The 20,708-nt window shown below is 46.2% G+C and overlaps 2 protein-coding genes across 3 annotated transcripts in view; one reads left to right on the plus strand and one right to left on the minus strand.

The window, feature by feature from the left end:
- The first annotated feature begins 3,346 nt into the window (after nt 1–3,346).
- On the plus strand, nt 3,347–12,589 carry tyrp1b (tyrosinase-related protein 1b). Its single transcript, XM_061829818.1, has 9 exons — nt 3,347–3,378; nt 4,581–4,939; nt 5,954–6,062; nt 7,616–7,829; nt 8,242–8,446; nt 10,459–10,626; nt 11,567–11,746; nt 12,168–12,314; nt 12,384–12,589. The coding sequence occupies exons 1-9, from the start codon at nt 3,365–3,367 to the stop codon at nt 12,587–12,589; spliced, it is 1,602 nt and encodes a 533-aa protein (XP_061685802.1). The 5' UTR covers nt 3,347–3,364.
- Nucleotides 12,590–17,953: 5,364 nt separating this feature from the next.
- si:dkey-92j12.5 (multiple PDZ domain protein) overlaps nt 17,954–20,708 on the minus strand; it is a 52,955-nt gene continuing 50,200 nt past the window's right edge. Inside the window, exons 41-43 of one of the 2 annotated variants that reach the window (XM_061831131.1) lie at nt 19,270–19,364; nt 19,059–19,182; nt 17,954–18,771 (exon numbers count right to left, since the gene is read on the minus strand). In XM_061831131.1, coding sequence (XP_061687115.1) covers nt 18,625–18,771; nt 19,059–19,182; nt 19,270–19,364 — 366 coding nt within the window. In that variant the 3' untranslated portion in view covers nt 17,954–18,624. The remainder of the gene's footprint in view (nt 18,772–19,058; nt 19,183–19,269; nt 19,365–20,708) is intronic. The other variant, XM_061831130.1, reaches the window with a different exon arrangement.

Consider the following 20,708-nt stretch of genomic DNA (forward strand, 5'->3'; position numbering starts at 1 on the left):
AAGCAAGCAAGCTAGCACGCACAAAAGCTAATGAGCTAGCGAGCCGACAAGGTCATCCAATACGTCAGCACCTCGCTTGGTGTTGTGTGTCAGGCCTCGTAACAGAGGCATAACCGTACAACCAACTTTAAATATCCAAGAAAGATTAGAGAAGTGAAAATGATCAGTTTGTGTTTTAGAACATTTTTACTCCATGTACAGTTCCGAATTTCGTCTATTTGACTCAATACGCCCTCTTCTGGTCACTCCATTGATTTTCCATTGGATTTAGGTCTGGCTTCTGGTTGGGGTGTTTCCAAATGTCCTTTTGTCATTTTTAATGCACTTTTTAGTTGATTTGAATATTTGGGCTGGTGGTATTTTCACACGATGTGCGATACTTTTGTTTGGCCAACACTTCCTTCATCCGCACGAGCTGCGTTGCATCTTTTGGGAGATGAGAGGACGCAACGAAGAGCTTGAGATTTTTGTGGGGATGGTTTGAATGCCATTCTGCATAACACAGTCATCTCTCAATGAATCAAATCATGTGCGCACATTATTTATTTTGGCCTTTACGCCGGTCGCACCCCTGGCTGCCCGCTGACGTTATCACACCATGAGTGCACTCTTGGGGGGACCTTCCAGCTGATTTCCTTCAAGCTGTTTTTGTATGTTCATCCACTGCAGAAACTGCTCAGTGTGCCACACACGTGACGTCTCGAGCTCCTGGATGAACCAAAGATATGAAAGGTTGCGCCGTGACTTGAAAGAGCCAAAGAAAAATGCAGGAAACGCACTGCAACAGCCAAATGTTTCACCGATGTTTCAAATCTCTTAGTATGCTGTAAAAATCAAGACACCCATTTTGAGATCTGACCAAGAGTCTCGCAGTTGCAATTTGCGTGAATTTTTTTTTTTTTTTTTTTGGGGGGGGGGGGTTGTTTGTTATCCAAGCCAATAGTCTCGCATATTTAACATTGAAGTAAATTACAGTCAATTTTTAATATGTTCAGACACAAACTCGTCCGAAAAAACGATTGGAAAAGTTGTTGAAGAGTTATTTACAACTAACAAATTGCATGGCATGTTTTTTTTTTTTTTTTTTTTTTGCAAAACAAGCCAACAGGTCTTGTATACTTTTTTTAATTTTTTTTTTTTTTTTAATCAAATCAAAATCAGAATTGCAGCAGTAGACTTATGTGGTGTGGCGACGACCCTGGCACAAAATACCGAAGGGCACAAAGAGGAACATGTGATCAGAGTGCCAAACCTCTCAGCTGCCTCGGCCAACGTTGGACCAGGACCGGATTTGCTCACAAGAACTCAGGACCTGTACGCTCTAGGGTGGTCCCATTGTTTGTTGTGTCGGTGGTGAAGCGGAACTTCCTCTTCATCCTTGTTCATGGAGACACGAGACACCCCCTGAAGTCTTTGAAATTGTCCAAATATGAATCAAAGCCAGCACGGACTGCCTGATTTGGACATAAAATCATTTCAGTTTGTATGCGGATGCCTGAGTCTTTGAGAAATTTAGTGGGCAAAGAAGAAACGGAAATGAAACATGGGATTATTCTATAACGAGCACGGCGATGTGACCGCACAGGTGTCTGACTGAGAATTTCGGTGGAATTTCTCTTCATGTATTTTCTTTTGATGTATATTGTTCATAACTCTTGACATTTGACACATCAAAAATCAACAAACAATTTTGCCTGTGTGTCATGTCCAATGACTGTAGTCCACTAATTGTTTAAAATAATAAAACCACTTCACAATAACAGCGTCAATACAAAGGGTTTATATATATATATATATATTATATATACACAGTGAAAAAAATAAATATTTGAACACCCTGCTATATTGCAACTTCTCCCACTTGGAGGGGTCTGAAATTTTCATCGTGTCCACTGTGAGAGATAATCAAAAAGAAAAATCCAGAAATCAAAATGTATGATTTTTTTAACGATGTATTTGTGTGATACAGATGCAAATAAGTATTTGAACACCTGATAAAACCAATGTTGATATTTGGTACAGTAGCCTTTGTTTGCGATCACGGAGGTCGAAGGTTTCCTGTAGTTGTTCACCAGGTTTGCACACACTGCAGGAGGGATTTTGGCCCACTCCTCCACACAGATCTTCTTCTCTCGGTCAGGCAGGTTTCTGGGCTGTCGCTGAGAAACACGGAGTTTCAGATTTTCTATTGGGTTTAGGTCTGGAGACTGGCAAGGCCACGCCAGAACCTTGATATGCTTCTCACGGGGCCACTCCTCGGTTTTCCTGGCTGTGTGTTTCGGGTCATTGTCATGTCGAAAGACTCAGCCACGACCCAACTTCACTGCTCTGACTGAGGGAAAGAGGTTTTTTCCCCCAAATCTCACAATAGATGGCCGCGGTCATCCTCTCCTTAATACAGTGCGGTCGCCCTGTCCCATGTGCAGAAAACACCCCCAAAGCATGATGCTACCACCCCCATGCTTCACAGTAGGGATGGTGTTCTTGGGATGGAACTCGTCATTCGTATTCCTCCAAAAGTAGTTCGTGGAATTATGACGAAAAAGTTCCATTTTGAGCTCATCTGACCACCTCTGATGAAAATTTCAGACCCCTCCACGTTTTCTAAGTGGGAGAACCTGCAATATAGCAGCATGTTCAAATACTTATTTTCTCAACTATATATATGCATGTAATTATTTACACTTCCACACTACTTACCCGAAAGCATGCTTTAGTTTTTCTCTTTTGGTAAGAGCTATTTATTAAATTATAACGAGCATACTTCAGTCATATAATTAATGCTAATGCTAATTAATGCTGTAAATCTAATCAAAATTTTTTTTTCTTGTCTTTTAACGACATTCTTTTCATAAATGTCAGCAGTGTGCGGCGCGGTTAAAATGTTGAACGTGTCAAAGTAGCTCGAGCTTGACAGAAAGTGAGCCTGCATTCATCACAAGCGAAGTCAAACATACTGCTTTATGAAGTTCATAACTTGAACTTATATTGCCATCAAACAAGGTAAATGGAAAAAAAAATGATTATCTATTTTCTCGTTTAATTGACAAGAAGACATAACGGACATCATTGTTGCAAATGATCTAATTGTTTAAGGGGCTACTCAGTCTGCTACAGTTAAAATCATTTTTCTACAATGTGGATCCATTTTTCTGATCATCTCGCTTTGTGAGCGTGTGCATGCGTGATTGTGTGTGTGTGTGTGCGTGTGTGTGCGTGTGTGTGTGTGTGTGAGACCAGGGGGGGTTGCAGCTAATACTTGCTCCAATAAGGTTTAGTCATGCGCTCCTGAGCTATTTAAGACAAAGAAGCATGATGAACTAATTCTTTGGGGACTGCAGTCGTTCGCACCAAAAGCAGCAAGATGCACGCTCACAGGTAAGGAGAAAAAAACACACACACACACAAAAAATCAGACCTATATATTTGACTTCATTGGAAATACATTATTCACTTGTCTATGGCTTTCATTATTGACCTGAATTGTTTCTCCCAATGTATGTAAGAAAAGAAAAGAAAAGAAAAGAAAAGAGCTCATTTCTTATCAAAGTTCATGGGGATAAAAAGAAAAAAAAAATCATAATTTCCAAGCTCGCCAAGCGCTTCTGAGCTTGTGAGAGTTGGAAGCTCATTACTCCTTGAATTATGAATACCGGCATATACCGCCCGCAGTGAGAAGTTTCAGGAGGGAGAAAATAATCTTTTGCCGGAGAAATTACCCGCGTGGAACTTAAATGAAGGTTGAGTGTCTTCAAGTTATTTCAGTTGCGGCACAAATTCCGGCTGTCCTTCAAAAATGCTTTTGAAGGTACGGCCTGTTGTGTCTTCGACCAGGAATACACAAAAAGCCAGACAAGATCCTATCGAGTTTTTTTCAGTGCAAATATGGTTAAAATGAACAATCTCAGTCAAGACACTTATTGCAAAATAAATGGGAAACTCGGTCGTCTTACATCACCGTCCATTGACCTCATTTTATGGATTTGGGCTTATTGTTTATGTTTCGGCCAGCTGCTATCAATCTGTCTGTCTGTCTGTTTCTCTCTCTCTTTGTGTGTGTGTATATATATATATGGGTGGGGGCAGGAACAGATTAATTGCATTTCCATTCATTTCAGTAGGGAAAGGTGATTTGAGATACAACCCTTTTGCTTCCAAAAGTGGTCCAGAAATGTATCTAATTCCTATTTCAAACCTTATCTATCTATCTATCTATCTATCTATCTATCTATCTATCTATCTATCTATCTATCTATCTATCTATCTATCTATCTATCTATCTATCTATCTATCTATCTATCTATCTATCTATCTATCTATCTATCTATCTATCTATCTATCTATCTATCTATCTATATCTAATCTACCCTACTGCCTTGCTCTTGGGAAGACTGCTGACGACAAAAGCTTTTGCAATCGTGTCAAGAGTTTAACCTCGGCTGAGGTCGGCCCCGTCCTCGTCGCGGTCCCTTTCCCAACATCGCCCCCCCCCCCCATTACCACCCCCCACCCCTCCATTGTTGGCCCCCCCTTGTGACATGCCGAATCTCTTTTCTCTGACCCTGTTTTTGCGCGGCAAGAATTTGGCGAGCCGGGGCCCTCGTGGCGACGTTGTGCGTCGCGGCGACCCTGGCCCAGTTCCCTCGGGAGTGCGTCAGCCCCGAGGGGCTTCGCGGCGGCCAGTGCTGCCCCTCCCCGTCGGGCCGGGCGGGGGACGAGTGCGGCTCCGCCACGGGCCGGGGTCAGTGCGTGTCCATCGCCGCCGACCAGCGGCGCCACGGCCCCCAGTACCCGTACGCGGGGCGCGACGACCGAGAGAGGTGGCCTCTGCGTTTCTTCAACCGCACTTGTCAGTGTAACGGGAATTTCAGCGGCTACAACTGTGGACGGTGTCGACATGGACTGAGCGGACCAAACTGTGACCAGAGGATCTCCGTTGGTAAGAGAACGGCCGACATCTTGCATGCTTCCAGTAAAACAGACACCGCTCCAATTCATCACTGGGTGCATCCTCCACTACTTCTTCTTCTTCCTTTTCTTCCGGCTTGTCCCGTTAGGGGTCACCACAGCGTGTCATCTTTTTCCATCCAAGCCTATCTCGTGCATCCTCCTCTCTAACCCCCAACTGTCCTCGTGTCCTCCCTCACAACATCCATCAACCTTTTCTTTGGTTTTCCTCTTTCTCTCTCTTCCCTGGTAGCTCCATCCTTACCGTCCTCCTACCAACTTCCTCCCTCTCTCGCCTCTGAACATCTTCAAACCATCGAAGTCTGCTCTCTCTCTCTAACCTTGTCTCCAAAACATCCAACTGTGGCTATCCCTCATGAACTCATTTCTGATCCTATCCAACCTGGTCACTCCGAACGAGAACCTCAACATCGTCATTTCTGCCACCTCCAGTTCTGCTTCCTGTCCGCCGTCTCTAATCCGTCCATCATGGCCGGCCTCACCACTGTTTTATAAATTTTGCCCTTCATCCTAGCGGAGACTCTTCTGTCACATAGAACACCAGACACCTTCCACCAACTGTTCCACCCCGCTTGTACCTGGTTCTTCACTTCCTTCGCTCTGTATTGTTGACCCCAAATATTTGAAGTCACGTCCTCTGCATTTTTCTATAAATCTTTTTACTGCGGCATCCGAGAGCCTCTTACGACGCATTCTTAGCCACAACACACACGGCGTGGCATCTGTAAAGCTGATGTTTCTGGTGGAGTTTAAAGACTTCCTCCATCCGGCGAAAGAACTTGTCATTGATCTGCCTGTCGCTGGCGTAGATAGTAGAAAAACGATGTTATTTATTGGAAATGAATCCTTTTCACACCAATTAAGTGAAATTGGATAAGTTCCAGTGCCACACTCGCTCGTTATTTCATGGGAAAACAAGATATATGCAATATGAAATAATTTCTCTTCTTTTCCCCTCTGTCCTCCATGAACACTCGTCGGACAGTGCGGAGAAATTTAATGCAAATGAGCGCCGCAGACAAGCAAGCATTCATCAGCGCTCTGGACCAAGCGAAGAGGACGATCCACCCCGACCTCGTCATCTGTACAAGACGGTATTGACACCCGTTTTTTTTTTTTTTTTTTTTTTATGAAGTCATCAGTTTTGGTCTTGGGAAAAAGATTTTTTTTCCCAGTAAAAGCCGCAGGTAGAATAATTTTGGGAGCAACAGCGCATAAATATTTGAAGCTGTTCTCGGCTGAAGTGCCACGACCTTTTGACCTCCTTGTCAAAAGTGACTTCTTGCAACACCCACAAAGGCTTTTAACACTCGAGGTCCCATCGGCGGCCGCTGTGGGGACTTAAAATGCATTTTCGAAAATCGACGGGGCGAAGGCAAACCCGTAATAAGGGCCGTTCAAGTCATAAAGAAAATATCCAAGTGGGTTGCCGGGGGGGGGGGGGGGGGGGGGGGGCACCACAAAGTCCAAGTTCTTCGACAAGGACAACAGTGAAAAGCTTTTGTGTGCGTCTTTATTTTCTGCGGGGGCTCAAGATCAGGAACAGACTGAATACGGACCTTCGACAACGTCCAAGCCCAGACCGTTTCGAAATGAAAAGGGAAAAGAAATATTAGTTTGGACGAGTGCACGGAAGAGATTGGAGCAATGCTTACTATCGGCAACTGTGGTGTTCTAGTGTACATTGAGAACTTTATTAATTACACGAACAGGTTGCTGTTATGGAACAGCCCATTGCATTCAGATATTGTTTATTGTTGATAATTAGCGAACAGAATTATTTATTTTATAGTCAAGTATAATTCTATACAGTAGAGTCTAATAGAACATTCTGTGTTATTATGTATAAATAGAGTTAGTAGATAAAGTGTATTGCATGCAGTATATTATATATAAGATTACATCTTACCTTAGGCCAGTAGTGTATGAATATGATGAAATATGTTGCAATATTGGGAATGGAACGGAGGCTAGAATGGTAGGAAGACGCACACACACACACACACACACACATATATAGCCATCCATTTTCTTTGCCGCTTATCCTCACACGGGTCGCGGGGAGTGCTGGAGCCTATCCCAGCTGCCAAAGGGCAGGAGGCGGGAAGTTAACTACACCCTGAACGAGTTGCCAGCCAATCGCAGGTCACACAGAGTCACAATGACAAACAATGTATCGAATTCCTATTTCAAACCTTGTCTGTCTATCTATCTATCTATCTATCTATCTATATCTATCTATCTATCTATCTATCTCTATCTATCTATCTATCTATCTATCTATCTATCTATCTATCTATCTATCTATCTATCTATCTATCTATCTATCTATCTATCTATCTATCTATCCATATATCTATCTATCCATCTATCCATCTATCCATCTATCCATCTATCTATCTATCTAATTTATTTTTTGAACGTGAGCGATTTATTTCCAGTTATTGGGTTTCCGTTCGCTTTTGTTGTTTCTATAGGTGCTTTATTTTTTGTTTGCATATTTTTATCTGCCAGCCTTTTTTTTTTTTTTTTTGCACACAAGTATACTTCAACTCACTGGGTGCTCTTTGACATGAAACGAAATGTGCTCAAAATAAACACACACATGCAAACATTTTCCCTCCTGCTGCCGTTGTCCTTTTTTTAGGTACCAGGAGATACTTGGTCCGGACGGCAACACGCCTCAGTTCGAGAACGTCACCATTTACAACTACTTTGTGTGGAGCCACTACTACTCGGTCAGCAAAACCTTCCTGGGCCCGGGCCAGGCCAGCTTCGGAGGGGTTGACTTTTCCCACGAGGGCCCCGGTTTCGTCACCTGGCACCGCTTTCATCTGCTGCAGCTGGAAAGAGACATGCAAGTGGGTCGATTACGGGACGACACGATGCACGAGGAGAAAACTGAAATAAATAAGAGGACGACGCGTGCCCCGATACCCCGACATTGCTCTCATGAGCAGCAATTGCGCCTTTGCAGCGATAATGTAAACGTTCGGCCAGAGACGAGCAAAATGTTTCTTACTGAGAAAAAAAGCACATCAGCAAACTTAAATCGCAATTATAAACATGTTATCAAATTATTGTAGCTACTACAGTGTAAATAGAAACCTTGAACCTTGCTACCTTTGTAGAGGTTTTACAGTTTTTTGGGGAACGTGTTGGTCAACCTAATCATGCGGGCAGTGAGCATAGATTACAAAAGACAAAGAAAGCCATGAAATAATTAGCTCCTAACCTGGTCTACATTTTCTACATTTTCCGTACGCGGCGTAGGATATGCTGGGCGACGCGTCCTTCGCCCTGCCCTACTGGAACTTCGCCATCGGGGGCAGCGACTGCGACATTTGCACGGACGACCTCTTGGGAGCCAGGAGCTCCTTCGACGTGAACTCCATCAGCCCCAACTCGGTCTTCTCCCAGTGGAGGGTGATCTGCGAGAGCGTGGAGGACTACGACACTTTCGGCACCGTCTGCAACAGTAAGGAACCGTCGCTGGCTCGTCGGTAAGGGAGTTGCGTTGATGCAAGAAAAATGAGGGCATCCACCTCATAAATAGAGCGTGTACGACACCAGCTGCTATAAATATTCCCCCCCTCGCTCCTGCGCTGTGTTTGAAATTGCTCACAATTGCTCCAGTCTGTCAGAAACTCAATTTGTGAAACGATTCTACATCAGGGTTTCCCGAAGTTTTCAGCTCAAATCCCAAGTCAGTTGTCCCTGGAAGCCAAACTTACAAAGATAGATCATTCTCCAACTTTTTATCCGGGTCGTAGGAGCAGCAGGGTAAGCAGGAGCGCCCAGACTTTCTCATCTGCAGCCTCCTCCTTTAGTTCCACCGCCAGGACGCAGAGGTGTACTCAGGTCCCTCGAGCGTGGACGAATACTACCCGAGCTCTCGTCCCATTGGGACTTGCCCAGAACTCCTCCCCAGCGCCGTGTCCAAGAAGCATCTGAAATCCAAAAAAATCTCTTGCCGTGGCGTCTCTTCCGAATGACCGATCTCCTTGCGCGGTCTCCAAGGGTGAGAGCCCAAGACCCACTGCAAAGGAAACAACAATTTCAATCCCCCTGCTGGTACTGTTTCCCTTTTACCATCCGATTTTGGGTGCTTATCGTGTTCAGGGTCGCAAGGGACGATGGAGCCGAGCTATCCCGGTTGACCGCAGGCGAAGGACAAACTGCCATCTGGATTGGTCAATGGCTCAACTGGAAGGTTGAAGGCGAGACACAAGTCAATTTGCGTTCACGCTCAGACGTACCGAGAGGAAACTGATCCACAGACGGTTGCACCAAAAGTCGATTGCGTGAACCGTGAAATCATCTGTGACCTACATTTTACTCATGTACCAAAAGTGCTTAATTATTGGACTCCAGGGAAAGAAGTCCTTGGACAATACAGTACAGTTAGTTTCTGACTAAAGGTAAAAGAAGCAGTCCAGTTTCTTTTGTTCAAAATTTGTGGATTCCCATAATCCGGATGAATGACCACCTTCCTACCGCGATGCCCCTCGAGGTGCTTGAATGTAATCAGTTACTGCCCATCGTATCACGCTTTCTTTGCAAGCGGTCATTAGGAATAGTTTGCGGTATTACAGACTAGAATGAGGGCGATTGTGTGAGACACGGAACGAAATCAGATTTAGGGTGATCAGATTTGCACGGATTGGAACTTGCCTCTCGATGGCACCGGATTGAAAAAAAAAAATAAAAAAAAAAACCCCCAAATCAAGGCCAGGCTTCCAGTTTCAAAAAGCTAACCTTGTATTCTGCAGTAATTCCGACCAGAATTGGTTCTTTCCGTCCAATACGAGAAAACGGGGGATTTGGAGGCCGGTGGACAAAAATGTGAGAGGGCGAGGTGCGAGCGACACCCCCGGGTTAATCTCTTCGGAGAGTCACGACAGGCTCGCGAGTTTCCTGCGTCAACGAGCGATTCCTCCTCAGACGGGTTCCGGGGCCTTGTCTCATCGCTGCATGTGCCTGTCGGAGACGGATTCTGGCTGACTTTGATCTGGGAGAGTCGTCGCCGACAACTTTGTTATGTTGCCGACTGATTGCACCCGTGTGTGTGCGCGCCTGTGAGAGGGAGAGATGGAGGGTGTGTGTGTGTGTGTGTGTGGGGGGGGGGGGGTGAACGGAGGAAAAAAAGGAAAACAAGAAGGAGGTCATTCTTGTAAAGAGACTTCACAGAGCTCCCACTCACTGTTGTTGAAATTTAGTGAACAATTACCACGCTGTCATGTGAAAGAATGATCAAACCGGTGGAGACTCCCACATAGAAAGCGAGAGTTGCTGAATAATACAACATAACTCATCACAACCCCTTCCTCCCCATCTCCATCTCCGTGGGGACAACTGACCTGGATCTGAACCGCAGCTCGAGTGCCTCCCTTTCTCGAAATCCTTGAACGCAATCATTGCTTCCAGCGAGACGGCCGTCATCCCTTTTCGCTTCGCGCCGACGCCAATCTCGTGTCCTCCCGCCGGCAGGCACGGAGAGCGGCCCCATCCGGAGGAACCCGGCGGGCAACGTGGCGCGGCCCATGGTGCAGAGGCTGCCCGAGCCGCAGGACGTGCTGGACTGCCTGCAGCTCAACACCTTTGACACGCCCCCTTACTACTCCACCTCCTCCGAGAGCTTCAGGAACTCCATTGAAGGTGGGCGCCGACGCACCGCAGCCGTTCTTCCCATCCGACGTCTGAGCGAAGTCCAAAAGACTTTCAAATACATGAAACGTCTTCCGTCCACAAACGTCTGATTAAAAAAATGAAAGGGTTTTTGCTTTTGCCGAGTGTAAAAGTAACACAAGACACCAGTTATAAAAAAGAACAAAAACAAAATTCTCTTCCACGGGGTCGCCCTGGACCTTTAAACCCCCAACAAAATTCCACCGAGACTCAACGCGATAGACTCAGTGGATCAAAGGCATATGACACAATCCTCCGAAGATTGATACACATTCCTACGTGTACTTACTGTACATGTGATAAGAGTCAATCCGACCTTGGTTTTCAGGTCCAGACCAAACTGACAACACCACACTCGGTGGATTCTGGATGCTATTTTCCGCTCAGGTTCAGTTGACGTTGACTTTGACTCTGGCGTCTTTAACAGCGGACCGAAAGATGGCAAGTTTGAAACACGAAATACAGGAAGTCAAAACCGAACCCCACAAACGTTTGAGAAGACGCGTCGGCACTTGCACGTAGACTGACAGCCGTTTGTACTCGCATTCACACCGCAGGCAAAAGTCTTCAATTCAGCTAAGAAGGTGTCAGCAAGCCTGATATCCGAGGGCATAACGGAAGTGAACAAAGACATTTTAGCGATGTACGACAATGAAAGGATTGCTGCATCTCTTGCATATTTTGAATGCAATCGCACTCGGCCTGATTTTACGATCACATGGTGAGTAACTTCGTCCCGTTGATAGCCTGCGCGTTTAATCAATCCAGGCGCACAATCAGAACACTCGCAGCGGAACCAACCCTTTGAACCCAACAAAAAACACTTTTGGAGCTTTCCCGACACAATAACATTGAAGTGCCTTCGGGAAGTCCCTTTCCGGTCTTTTTCATTTGTCATATTTTCCGTTAGGCTACAGCGCTCCCCAGGGCCGCTACGATCCGGTGATCCGCAGCCTCCACAACCTGGCCCACCTCTTCCTCAACGGGACCGGCGGGCAGACCCACCTCTCCCCTAACGACCCCATATTCGTCCTGTTGCACACCTTCACCGACGCCATTTTCGACGAGTGGCTCAGCCGGCACCGACCAGGTGAGATTCCGTCCGGCGTGGGTGAAACGTATGGCCTGGGGGGCCAGGTACGGCCCGCTGCTTTCTTTAATCTGGACCACTGAGTGTTGACATTTTCAAGGGTCGTCGATTTCTCGCATTCATTTATCTGCTTTTTCCTACTAAATTTGCTCAGTGGAAATAGTTTTGGGTTTTTTTTTTCCGTTAAAATTGAATGAAATAAGTGGATTTATTGTGAATGTTTCTGTACTTTGGCTTCATCGAACTTTCCGAGCCAGTTGAACCGAGGACTAGATTGTCCGCAGGTCTGATTACGAACTTTGTGCCCCGTGATTGGCTGGTGACGAGGCCCGGCCGTTCCGCACCATCGGCTCCAGCTCAACTGTGACACTATTTGGGAGAAACAATACATATTTTTTCGTTTGTTTGCTTGTTTTTGCAGGGGAGATCGTGTACCCTGAGGAGAACGCTCCAATTGGACACAACCGCCAGTTCAACATGGTTCCTTTTTGGCCTCCCGTCACCAACGCAGAGATGTTTGTGCCCGCCCCGGAAAACTTGGGCTACACCTACGAGGTCCAGTGGCCAGGTGGGATACGCACAGATGCACGCCCGCAGCGCACGGGACGACACGGTGACGGTTACTCTTTCGCCGCAGTTCGCGCCTACACGCTGTCCGAGATCATCACAATCGCCATCGTGGCGGCGGTGCTGGTGGTGGCCATGGTGGGCGGAGCCATCGCCTGCGCGGTGCGAGCCCGGTCGTACCGCTCGGCCGAGGCCTTGGAGCCGTTGCTGGGGGAAACCTTCCGGCGGTACTCCGAGGACGACCGGAGGTTTGACAAATCGCAGTCTGTCGTCTAGATCGCGGCCTTAAACATGTTGACATTTTTTTTTTTTTTTTTAAGAAAGCCCAAACCATGTGTTTTAATAAATTGTCACTGGGTTCACATCAAAATACAAATTGTCGTCATCATTGTTTTTTCTGGGTGTTGAAAGGTGGTCGTTGGGTCTCTTTCCCATTCTCAGCGGTGGCATCCATCCATTTTCTTAGCCGCTTATCCCCACAAGGGTCGCGGGGAGTGCCGGAGCCTATCCCAGCTGTCAACGGGCAGGAGGCGGGGCAGACCCTGAACTGGTCGCCAGCCAATCGCAGGGCACAGTCGTACTCACGATCACACCTTGGGGCAATTCGGAGTGTCCAATTAATGTCGCATGTTTATGGGATGTGGGAGGAAACCCAAGCGCCTGCCCGGAAAAAACCCCACACGGGCACGGGGAGAACATGCAAACTCCACACAGGCGGGTCTGGGATCGAACCCGGGACCTCAGAACTGTGAGGCCAATGGAGTCTCAATGGTGGCAAGTAACAAAATACAAATACTTCCTTAATGGAGTTATGTAGTTCTTTTCAGCGTACCTGAGTAGTAGTATTTTCCGACAACCTGTGGCTTTTGTTCTCAATACTTGAAAACAAACATCTGCACTGTTACATGATCAAATCAGGCTCATAACTTTTTTTATCAAACTTTGTGGACGATGACACAAAAGAAAAAAAATGCATGCGCCATCTACTGTTCAAAAGTTGATTTGAAAAAAATAAAAATACCGATACTCTACAGGTTTCATTGATCTAATTGTCAACATGAGCTAATTTATTAAACCCTTTTCGTGATAGCATGAAAGCCTCGGCCAATGGCATCCTTTTACATTACTAGCAAAATGGTAGCTAAAAAAAACAATGTAATTCTTTGAGGGGTTCTAATTTTGTCAATTTCAGAAGTCTGTCCAAGTGGACTTTTATTTGAGAAGCTGAAGCAGTTCTTCTGTTGTTACCATCGTCTTCCTGTACTTTAGAACAGAGTGTGAGTAGTTTTCGCAACGCTGGCTGAATAGCGCACCAAATTCTTTGCCTAAAGTTGCAAATGTGCTGTCTTCAACTGACTGGACTATAAATAAACATTTCAGGTGCGTCATTGATAACGCCTACCTCAATGAGTAATATGAGGTAGTGCGTATTAATAGAACAAGAAATATAGCCGCAGGTACCGCATTGCTCGTCTGGGTCCTGAGGCAGAGCAGCAAACGAGAGCATTGAGTGCCGATCCAATTTCCGCCAAAAGAACACGTACACTGCCCTCTGGTGGCCAAAGCACATCATTCCTCTGACGACAGCACATGCAGGAAACGTGTAAAAACAAAAACAAACCCTGACTAGTTTGTACATTATATTATATGGTGCAGTATGTACCACATATTCATTGGAATACAGACTAGGAAGAGAGGTTTATTTACAAGTTCACCGATTTTGTCACTTGATACTTTTTTTTTTTTTTTTAACGCTGCATCTGTAGAACCGCGATTTAAAACATAATTTCATGACTTCTGCTTACATATCACAATAAAATTTGATCATTTATCCTTCTTAATAGTAATAAAACTAAATAAAAATCTGAATTCTTTTGAATCCAGTAAACTCGTCAGAGATGATCATGTGTGGATTTTTTTCTCTATAATAATCCTGCGCCTCAAGTTATGTCGTGACAAAGAGGCTGGCTTCTCTGTGGATTCCCTTTCTCGTAATCCCCAAGACACTTTCCCTTTAGATCTTGTACTTTTCTTTAAGGAACCCATCTATCTAGCCATTTTCCTTGCCCCTTATCCTCACAAGGGTCGCGGGGGCCCCTCAAAAACAAAACCTTCGAGAAATTTAACAAAATAATGCATATGTCTTGTGCATTATATAACCCACTTCGGGGTCACGGGTGAGCTGGAACCAGTCCAGCCGACTTAGCAACAGGCGGGGTACACCCTGAACTGGTCGCCGGCCAATCGCAGGGCACACGGAGACAGACAAAAGATGCACTCACAACGACACTTGTAGGGGCAATTTAGAGCGTCCAATGAATGTTGCAGGTTTTCGGGATGTGGGAGGAAACCGGAGTGCCCGCCAGAAGAAAAGCCACCCAGGCACGGGGAGAACATGCAAACTCCACACAGGCGGGTCGGGGATTGAACCGGGGACCTCAGAACTGTGAGGCCAACGCTTTACCAGCTGATCCGCCGTGCTGCATGTACCCCATATTCATTTGGATACAGACTAGAAAAAGGTGTTTATTCACAAGTTCACCCATTTTGTCACTTGATACTTTTTTTTTTTTAAGTTGTAGACGCAAAACCGAGATTCAAAACATTATTTCATGACTTCTGCTTCCACATCAGGCGGCTACAGCATTCCCTGCGACCCTTGTGAGGATAAGCAGATAATAAAATGGATGGATGCTTCTATATCACAATAACATTTGATCATAGATTTTTCTTAATAGTAATAAAACTAAAAAAAAAAAATCTGAATACTTTTGAATCCAGTAAACTCGTTAGAGACGATCATGTGTGGATTTTCTTTCTGTAATAATCCTGGGCCTCAAATGATGTTTTACGACGCGTGTGACAAAGAGGCTCGTTTCCCTGTGGATTCCCATTCTCGTAAACCCCAAGACACCATAAAAATAAAAAAATATAATCCCTAATCATGAGCTTTGTACAAAAATCTCCCTTCGGTTCTGATTGACGCCGTGAGAGAGGTTTTCATTTCATGATTATTTGTCATTATTGTGCCCCCAAAAAGTATGTTCTTCCCGATGAGTGTACACTATTTCCACTATTTGGTTGCACAAGAACATTTTGGCCTCCTCTTGTCCCCCCCCCCCCCGCGCTGCTCGGCACCGATGCCACGTGACAGTCACGCGAGCCCGCAGTCGCTCGGCCGAGCTCGCGCGAATTCCTGAGCGAAGATCACGAGTGCCTCGCTGCATGTCAAGTGAGCTCTTTTGAGAACGGATTTAGTGGCAGGGAGGGGGGAAAACCCACAGCATCGTGACGGGGGCGAGGGGGGAGGAAGAGCCGAGGGGCTTAAAAGGCATTCAATCAATCTGGTGCTGCTCGATAAGTCGTAAATAGCCGCCTAATGATCGAGAAGAAAGATTTGGGTGGACATGAGAGAACATAATCAAAAGTGCATGCGATACTTCAGACATTCTTTCCCAATTTGGGCCTCGAAAGTCGCTCGAATGCAGCAAATAATAACCGCAGTTAAACGCGTAAAGCATGTTGGCATTCGCTCCCTTTAAAAGGCTTTTCATCGTCGATTGTTCACGTGGAGAGGGATGAAGCGGACCGTCGTGGCCGCCGTTCAATAAAAGCGCCGAGGCGAGCAGATGGCGTTGATGAGTGCCGAGAGCTGCCGACGGGATCTCCCTCGCTGCTTCCTACTTTCTAAATGAGACATTTGCGTGCAAACGGATTGCGTGTCGAGTTGTCGCCGGCGACTCCGGTAATTACGTTGCGAAGCTCGGTGCAATTAAAAAATAAAAACCAAAAAAAAAAAAAAAACAGCCCACCCGCGTCCTCGATTCTTTCTTTTGCTTCTCGTACTTGTTGTGGCGAACATCTGTTCAAAGTGTTCAATTCGGAGTTGCCTTCATATGCCCGATGCTTTAAAGGCCTTCAAAGAACAGTAAAACGGGGGGGGGGGGGGTTCTTTTGTTTGGTAGAGTTTGTCCCCCCTGGGGTCAAGGGTCAGTTGATACTGACCCTGTACAGCAGGGGTGCTCAATGCGTCGATCACGATCGATCGCGGGACGGCGTGCCAAAAAAAAAAAAAAAAAAGACGTCGGCAACGTTCCCTCTAAACTGCGCGCGTGAGCAATTGTGCACCACTGATGCCGTCAAAAAAATAATCATCTTATGCAAATGTAATGAGTGAGGAATGACTGGTTGTTGCATCCAATGGCACAATTCACATACGTATGGTAAAAAAATGAAAAGAAGAAGCCACTGGTTTCTTTTAGGCAGCACACGGAACTTTCTCGAACAACGACCGCTGATCCGCTAGTTTACCTTTCATCACCCCACCTCACCGCTCTTAAATACGTACAGTCATCATTACAAATGTTACAGTACTTACGCAGCCCATCAATGTGTTTAATAATGACAGCGTCCACCACACAGTCTGGGCAACGTAGAGCAAAGACCAGCTGAACATGCTGCTTATGTTTACTTTCCATATTAATGGAGAAAGTTAAAAAAAGAAATGCTGTCGTTTTAAAATGCAATGACTGTCGGAGTACGTGAATAAGCGAAGGAAAAGTGCTGAAACTGGACGAGATTTTCTCTATTCCGAGTGGGAAGTGGCTGGTCTGAAGCCAAAGTAGAAAGTGCAGGATGAGATGGTGTGTCATTTTTAAAATTCCACCTTGGCGCAGCCTGATCCAGGATGAAAGCAATACATAAATCAACAATAAAGTGCACAAAAAGTCAAGTCTGTATTTTAAATATAGGAGGCAACATAACTTAAAAATGGTTTGGGAGCATCATCGTCACCCGCCAAGCCACAAAAGTAGATCTTGGGGTAAAAAAGTCTGGGCACCCCTGCTGTAGAGGCCCGGTACGGTCCAATCAAACCTTTTGGAAACAAGTTCTGTCAATTGTTTTAATCAAAAGAGTTTTGTTTCCTTGGGGGATGGGGGGGGGCACGTTTGACCCCTATTGAAGTGTGGCACTAGATCTTCTGTAAGGACTTGGATTCTGGTTAGAGTCCCTGTCCAACAATTAGGGAGTGACTGTGGTTGTGGTACTTTTGAGCAAGGCATTAACCCTAAACCTTAATAATATTCTATTGGACTTTAATTTAAAAAGATTTCAAAAGGTGCCACAGAGAATTGGCTACAATTTCAAAATTACAAAAATAATGAACGACTAAGAGAAAATAAGCATATTTAGCGAAAAGAAATAGGGTTTTTTTTTTTTGGGCTATATATGTTCTTTTTTAAAAAATTCATTTTAATGTCAGGTTTGACGGCATTTCCGATGTGTGGGGGGGGGGGCAGGTGTCCTCGACGGCGCAGTGAGCCGATGACCCGTGGCGCCGATTCGGTTTTGAGAGCTTGGAGCGTATTCGAGGCCGCAGAAGGCAGCATGTGTGTGAGGAAGTCGTTAAGGGGGGGGGGTGCGACAATTTCTGCTAGCAGTGGGGCTGTTCGTGAATGCATTGAAGTCAAGTCAAGTGAGGACACAACAAAGTGAGAACTTGAACCTAACCTTTAACCTGTCCACCTACTTTGAAGAATATTGAGCATAAGTGTTATTTACAGATTTCACTTTGAGGTAACAAAAAAAAAAAACAAACGATATGTTTGAATGCAAATTTAATCTTGAGAAGGCAAAAACAATGTTCATCGCTGCCATTTAACAACTGCACAAACGTGTGCGACGCATCCTCGACTAACAGATCATCATTTCATAAGATCACTTACAGAATATTTGGATGTTGCACAACAGTCTGCCTATGACATTCATGAACTACCAGAAGTGACGGAAAACAAGAATATGAATAGTTATTACAAAAAAAAAAAACAAATCGCTCAACAGGGGCACGGTTGCTAAGTAATGCACAATAAAATGGAATAAAAGAAAATTAGCATTAGGACCATATTCACACTCTCGCTGCGAAACATGGGAGGTGCGAGTGTTGCTGATTAACCCTCGTTCAATAATACGTAACATATTCGTATCACACAACTGTCTTTACACTGTGATGCCATAGAAAACATTGGCAAAAGCACTTGGCATATTTCAAATTTATGCAAATAACATTCGCGATCTTGGCCATCCTGTAATTGGGCTCCTTGCTACATCGATGATTGCTTGAATATTGTTTTGTTCTGAATTAATCCGACTTGCTTTTTCCACAAAAAGAGTTGACAGTGGAAGGTGGAACATTTTTGCAATTTTAAGTTTAGATTGCAGCATAAATTTGAAAATACCCGGAAATTGCAGAGCTAGCTCATCCATAATAATTCGCCATAAGCGATCAATAAGCGATGGATAAGCTTTCAATCTCACGAGAGGACGGTCAGAATTACCGTCCCTTTGGTCTTCTTCAGGAGGTCGACGGCTTCGGCGTGGGTCACGCCCTCCAGACACTGGCCGTTCACCGCGATGATCTGATCGCCCCGTTTCAGCCTCCCGTCCTCGATGGCCGCCCCCTGCGGAGCACGATCGTTACAAAGTGCACAAACATCATTTCGTGTAAAACGGCTCAAATGACGGTCGGGGGACATCGAGCCGCCGGGACGTCCCGCCGATCTTTAACATTGTTACAGCTTTGGGCTTTGCTTGCGCACGAACAAGATCAGAGTGTTTACTCGAAGGTATGACGACAATATTTTTCCGACAGAGCCAAATAAAAGCAACGTTTCAGTCCCAAATGTTGCTATTAGTTAAAAAAAACAACAATGACTCAAGTGTTTCCGGTGTGTGGATTGTGTCTGACCTTGTTAAAGATGGTTTTGATGTAAATGGGAAGGTCGCCGTGCGGGCTCCCGAAGCCTCCCACGATGCTGAAGCCCAAACCCGAAGAGTCTCGATCCAGACTGACGGTCTTGTACATCCGAGTGCTGCGGGCAGAAAATGTAAAATCACGTTGTTCACTTTCTGTTTCCTTAAGCTCTGGACAGCGTCTCTGGTCACGACGACTACGGAACTTTGCTTCCCACCAGAGGTTGCTGTGAACGCTTTGCCGGCCCGACGGCGACTGGCGTACGGCCGTGACATCACGAGGGCCGCGTCCGGCTGCCTCCTGCACAAAACACGCAAATACTTTCTGAGGTCTGAGCACCTCGGCCCGCAAAAGGAGAGACGGGCCGTGCTGGATTGCCAAAAAGCCGTCAGATGCGGGCGAGCAGAGAGATGACAAACAGGGTGTAAATGGATTAGATCTTGTTGACGGCAGTCACCTATTGACAGCCGCAATTCCTCTGTCCGATCAACAATTCTTGAATTTGGACGTAACATCGGTCCAAGTAGCTTCAGCGGGGATACGCGGACTTCCCTTTCCCCAGCCACTTCTTCCGGCTCTTCCGGAAGGATCCCGAGGCGTTCCCAAGCCAGCCGAGTGACATAGTCTCTCCAGCGTGTCCTGGGTCGTCCCCGTGGTCTCTTTCCGGTGGGACATGCCCAGACCACCTCACCAGGGAGGCGTCCGTATCAGATGCCCCAGCCACCTCATCTGGCTCCTCTCAATGCGGAGGAGCAGCGGATCGACCCCGAGCCCGTCCCGGACGACCGAGCTTCTCACCCGTTCTCTAAGGGAGAGCCCAGAGGAGGAAACTCGTTTCGTCCGCTTGTATCCGGGATCTTGTTCTTTCGGTCACGACCCACAGCTCGTGCCCATTGGTGAGGTTAGGAATGTAGATCGAGTGGTAAATTGACTTAGCTCCCTCTTTAACCACAACGGACCGGTACAAAGTCCGCATCACTGCAGACGCCGCACCGATCCGTCTGTCGATCTCCCGCTCCATTCTTCCCTCACCCGTGAACAAGACCCCAAGATACTTGAACTCCTCCACTTGGGGAAGGATCTCGTCTCCCACCAGGAGAGGGCACACTTTTCCGACTGAGGACCACAGTCTCGGATTTGGAGGTGCCGATTCTCATCCCAGCCGCCTCACACTCGGCTGCGACTTGCTCCAGTGAGAGCTGGAGATCACGGCTTGATGAAGCCGACAGAACCACATCATCTGCAAAGAGCAGAGATGCCGGGCTGAGGCCACCAAACCGGACACCCTCCACGCCTCGGATGCTCCAAGAAATTCTGTCCATGAACGTTATGAACAAAATGGGTGACAAAGGGCAGCCTTGGCGGAGTCCAACTCTCGCCGGAAACCAGTCCGACTTATTGCTGGCAATGCGGACCAAACTCTGACCGAACAGGTCATATCAGGGGGTTCGGTACCCCGTACTCCGGGTTGCGGGAGTGCCACAGCCTATTCCGGCTTCCATCGGACAGGAGGCGGGGCACACCCTGAACCGGTTGCCAGCCAGTCGCAGGGCACAGGGAGACAGACAACAGTCACACTCACAATCACACCTACGGGCAATTTGGACTCTCCAATGAATGCATGTTGATGGGATGTGGGGAGAA

Source organism: Syngnathoides biaculeatus, chromosome 9, assembly GCF_019802595.1.
Source record: "Syngnathoides biaculeatus isolate LvHL_M chromosome 9, ASM1980259v1, whole genome shotgun sequence".
Lineage (NCBI taxonomy): Eukaryota > Metazoa > Chordata > Actinopteri > Syngnathiformes > Syngnathidae > Syngnathoides > Syngnathoides biaculeatus.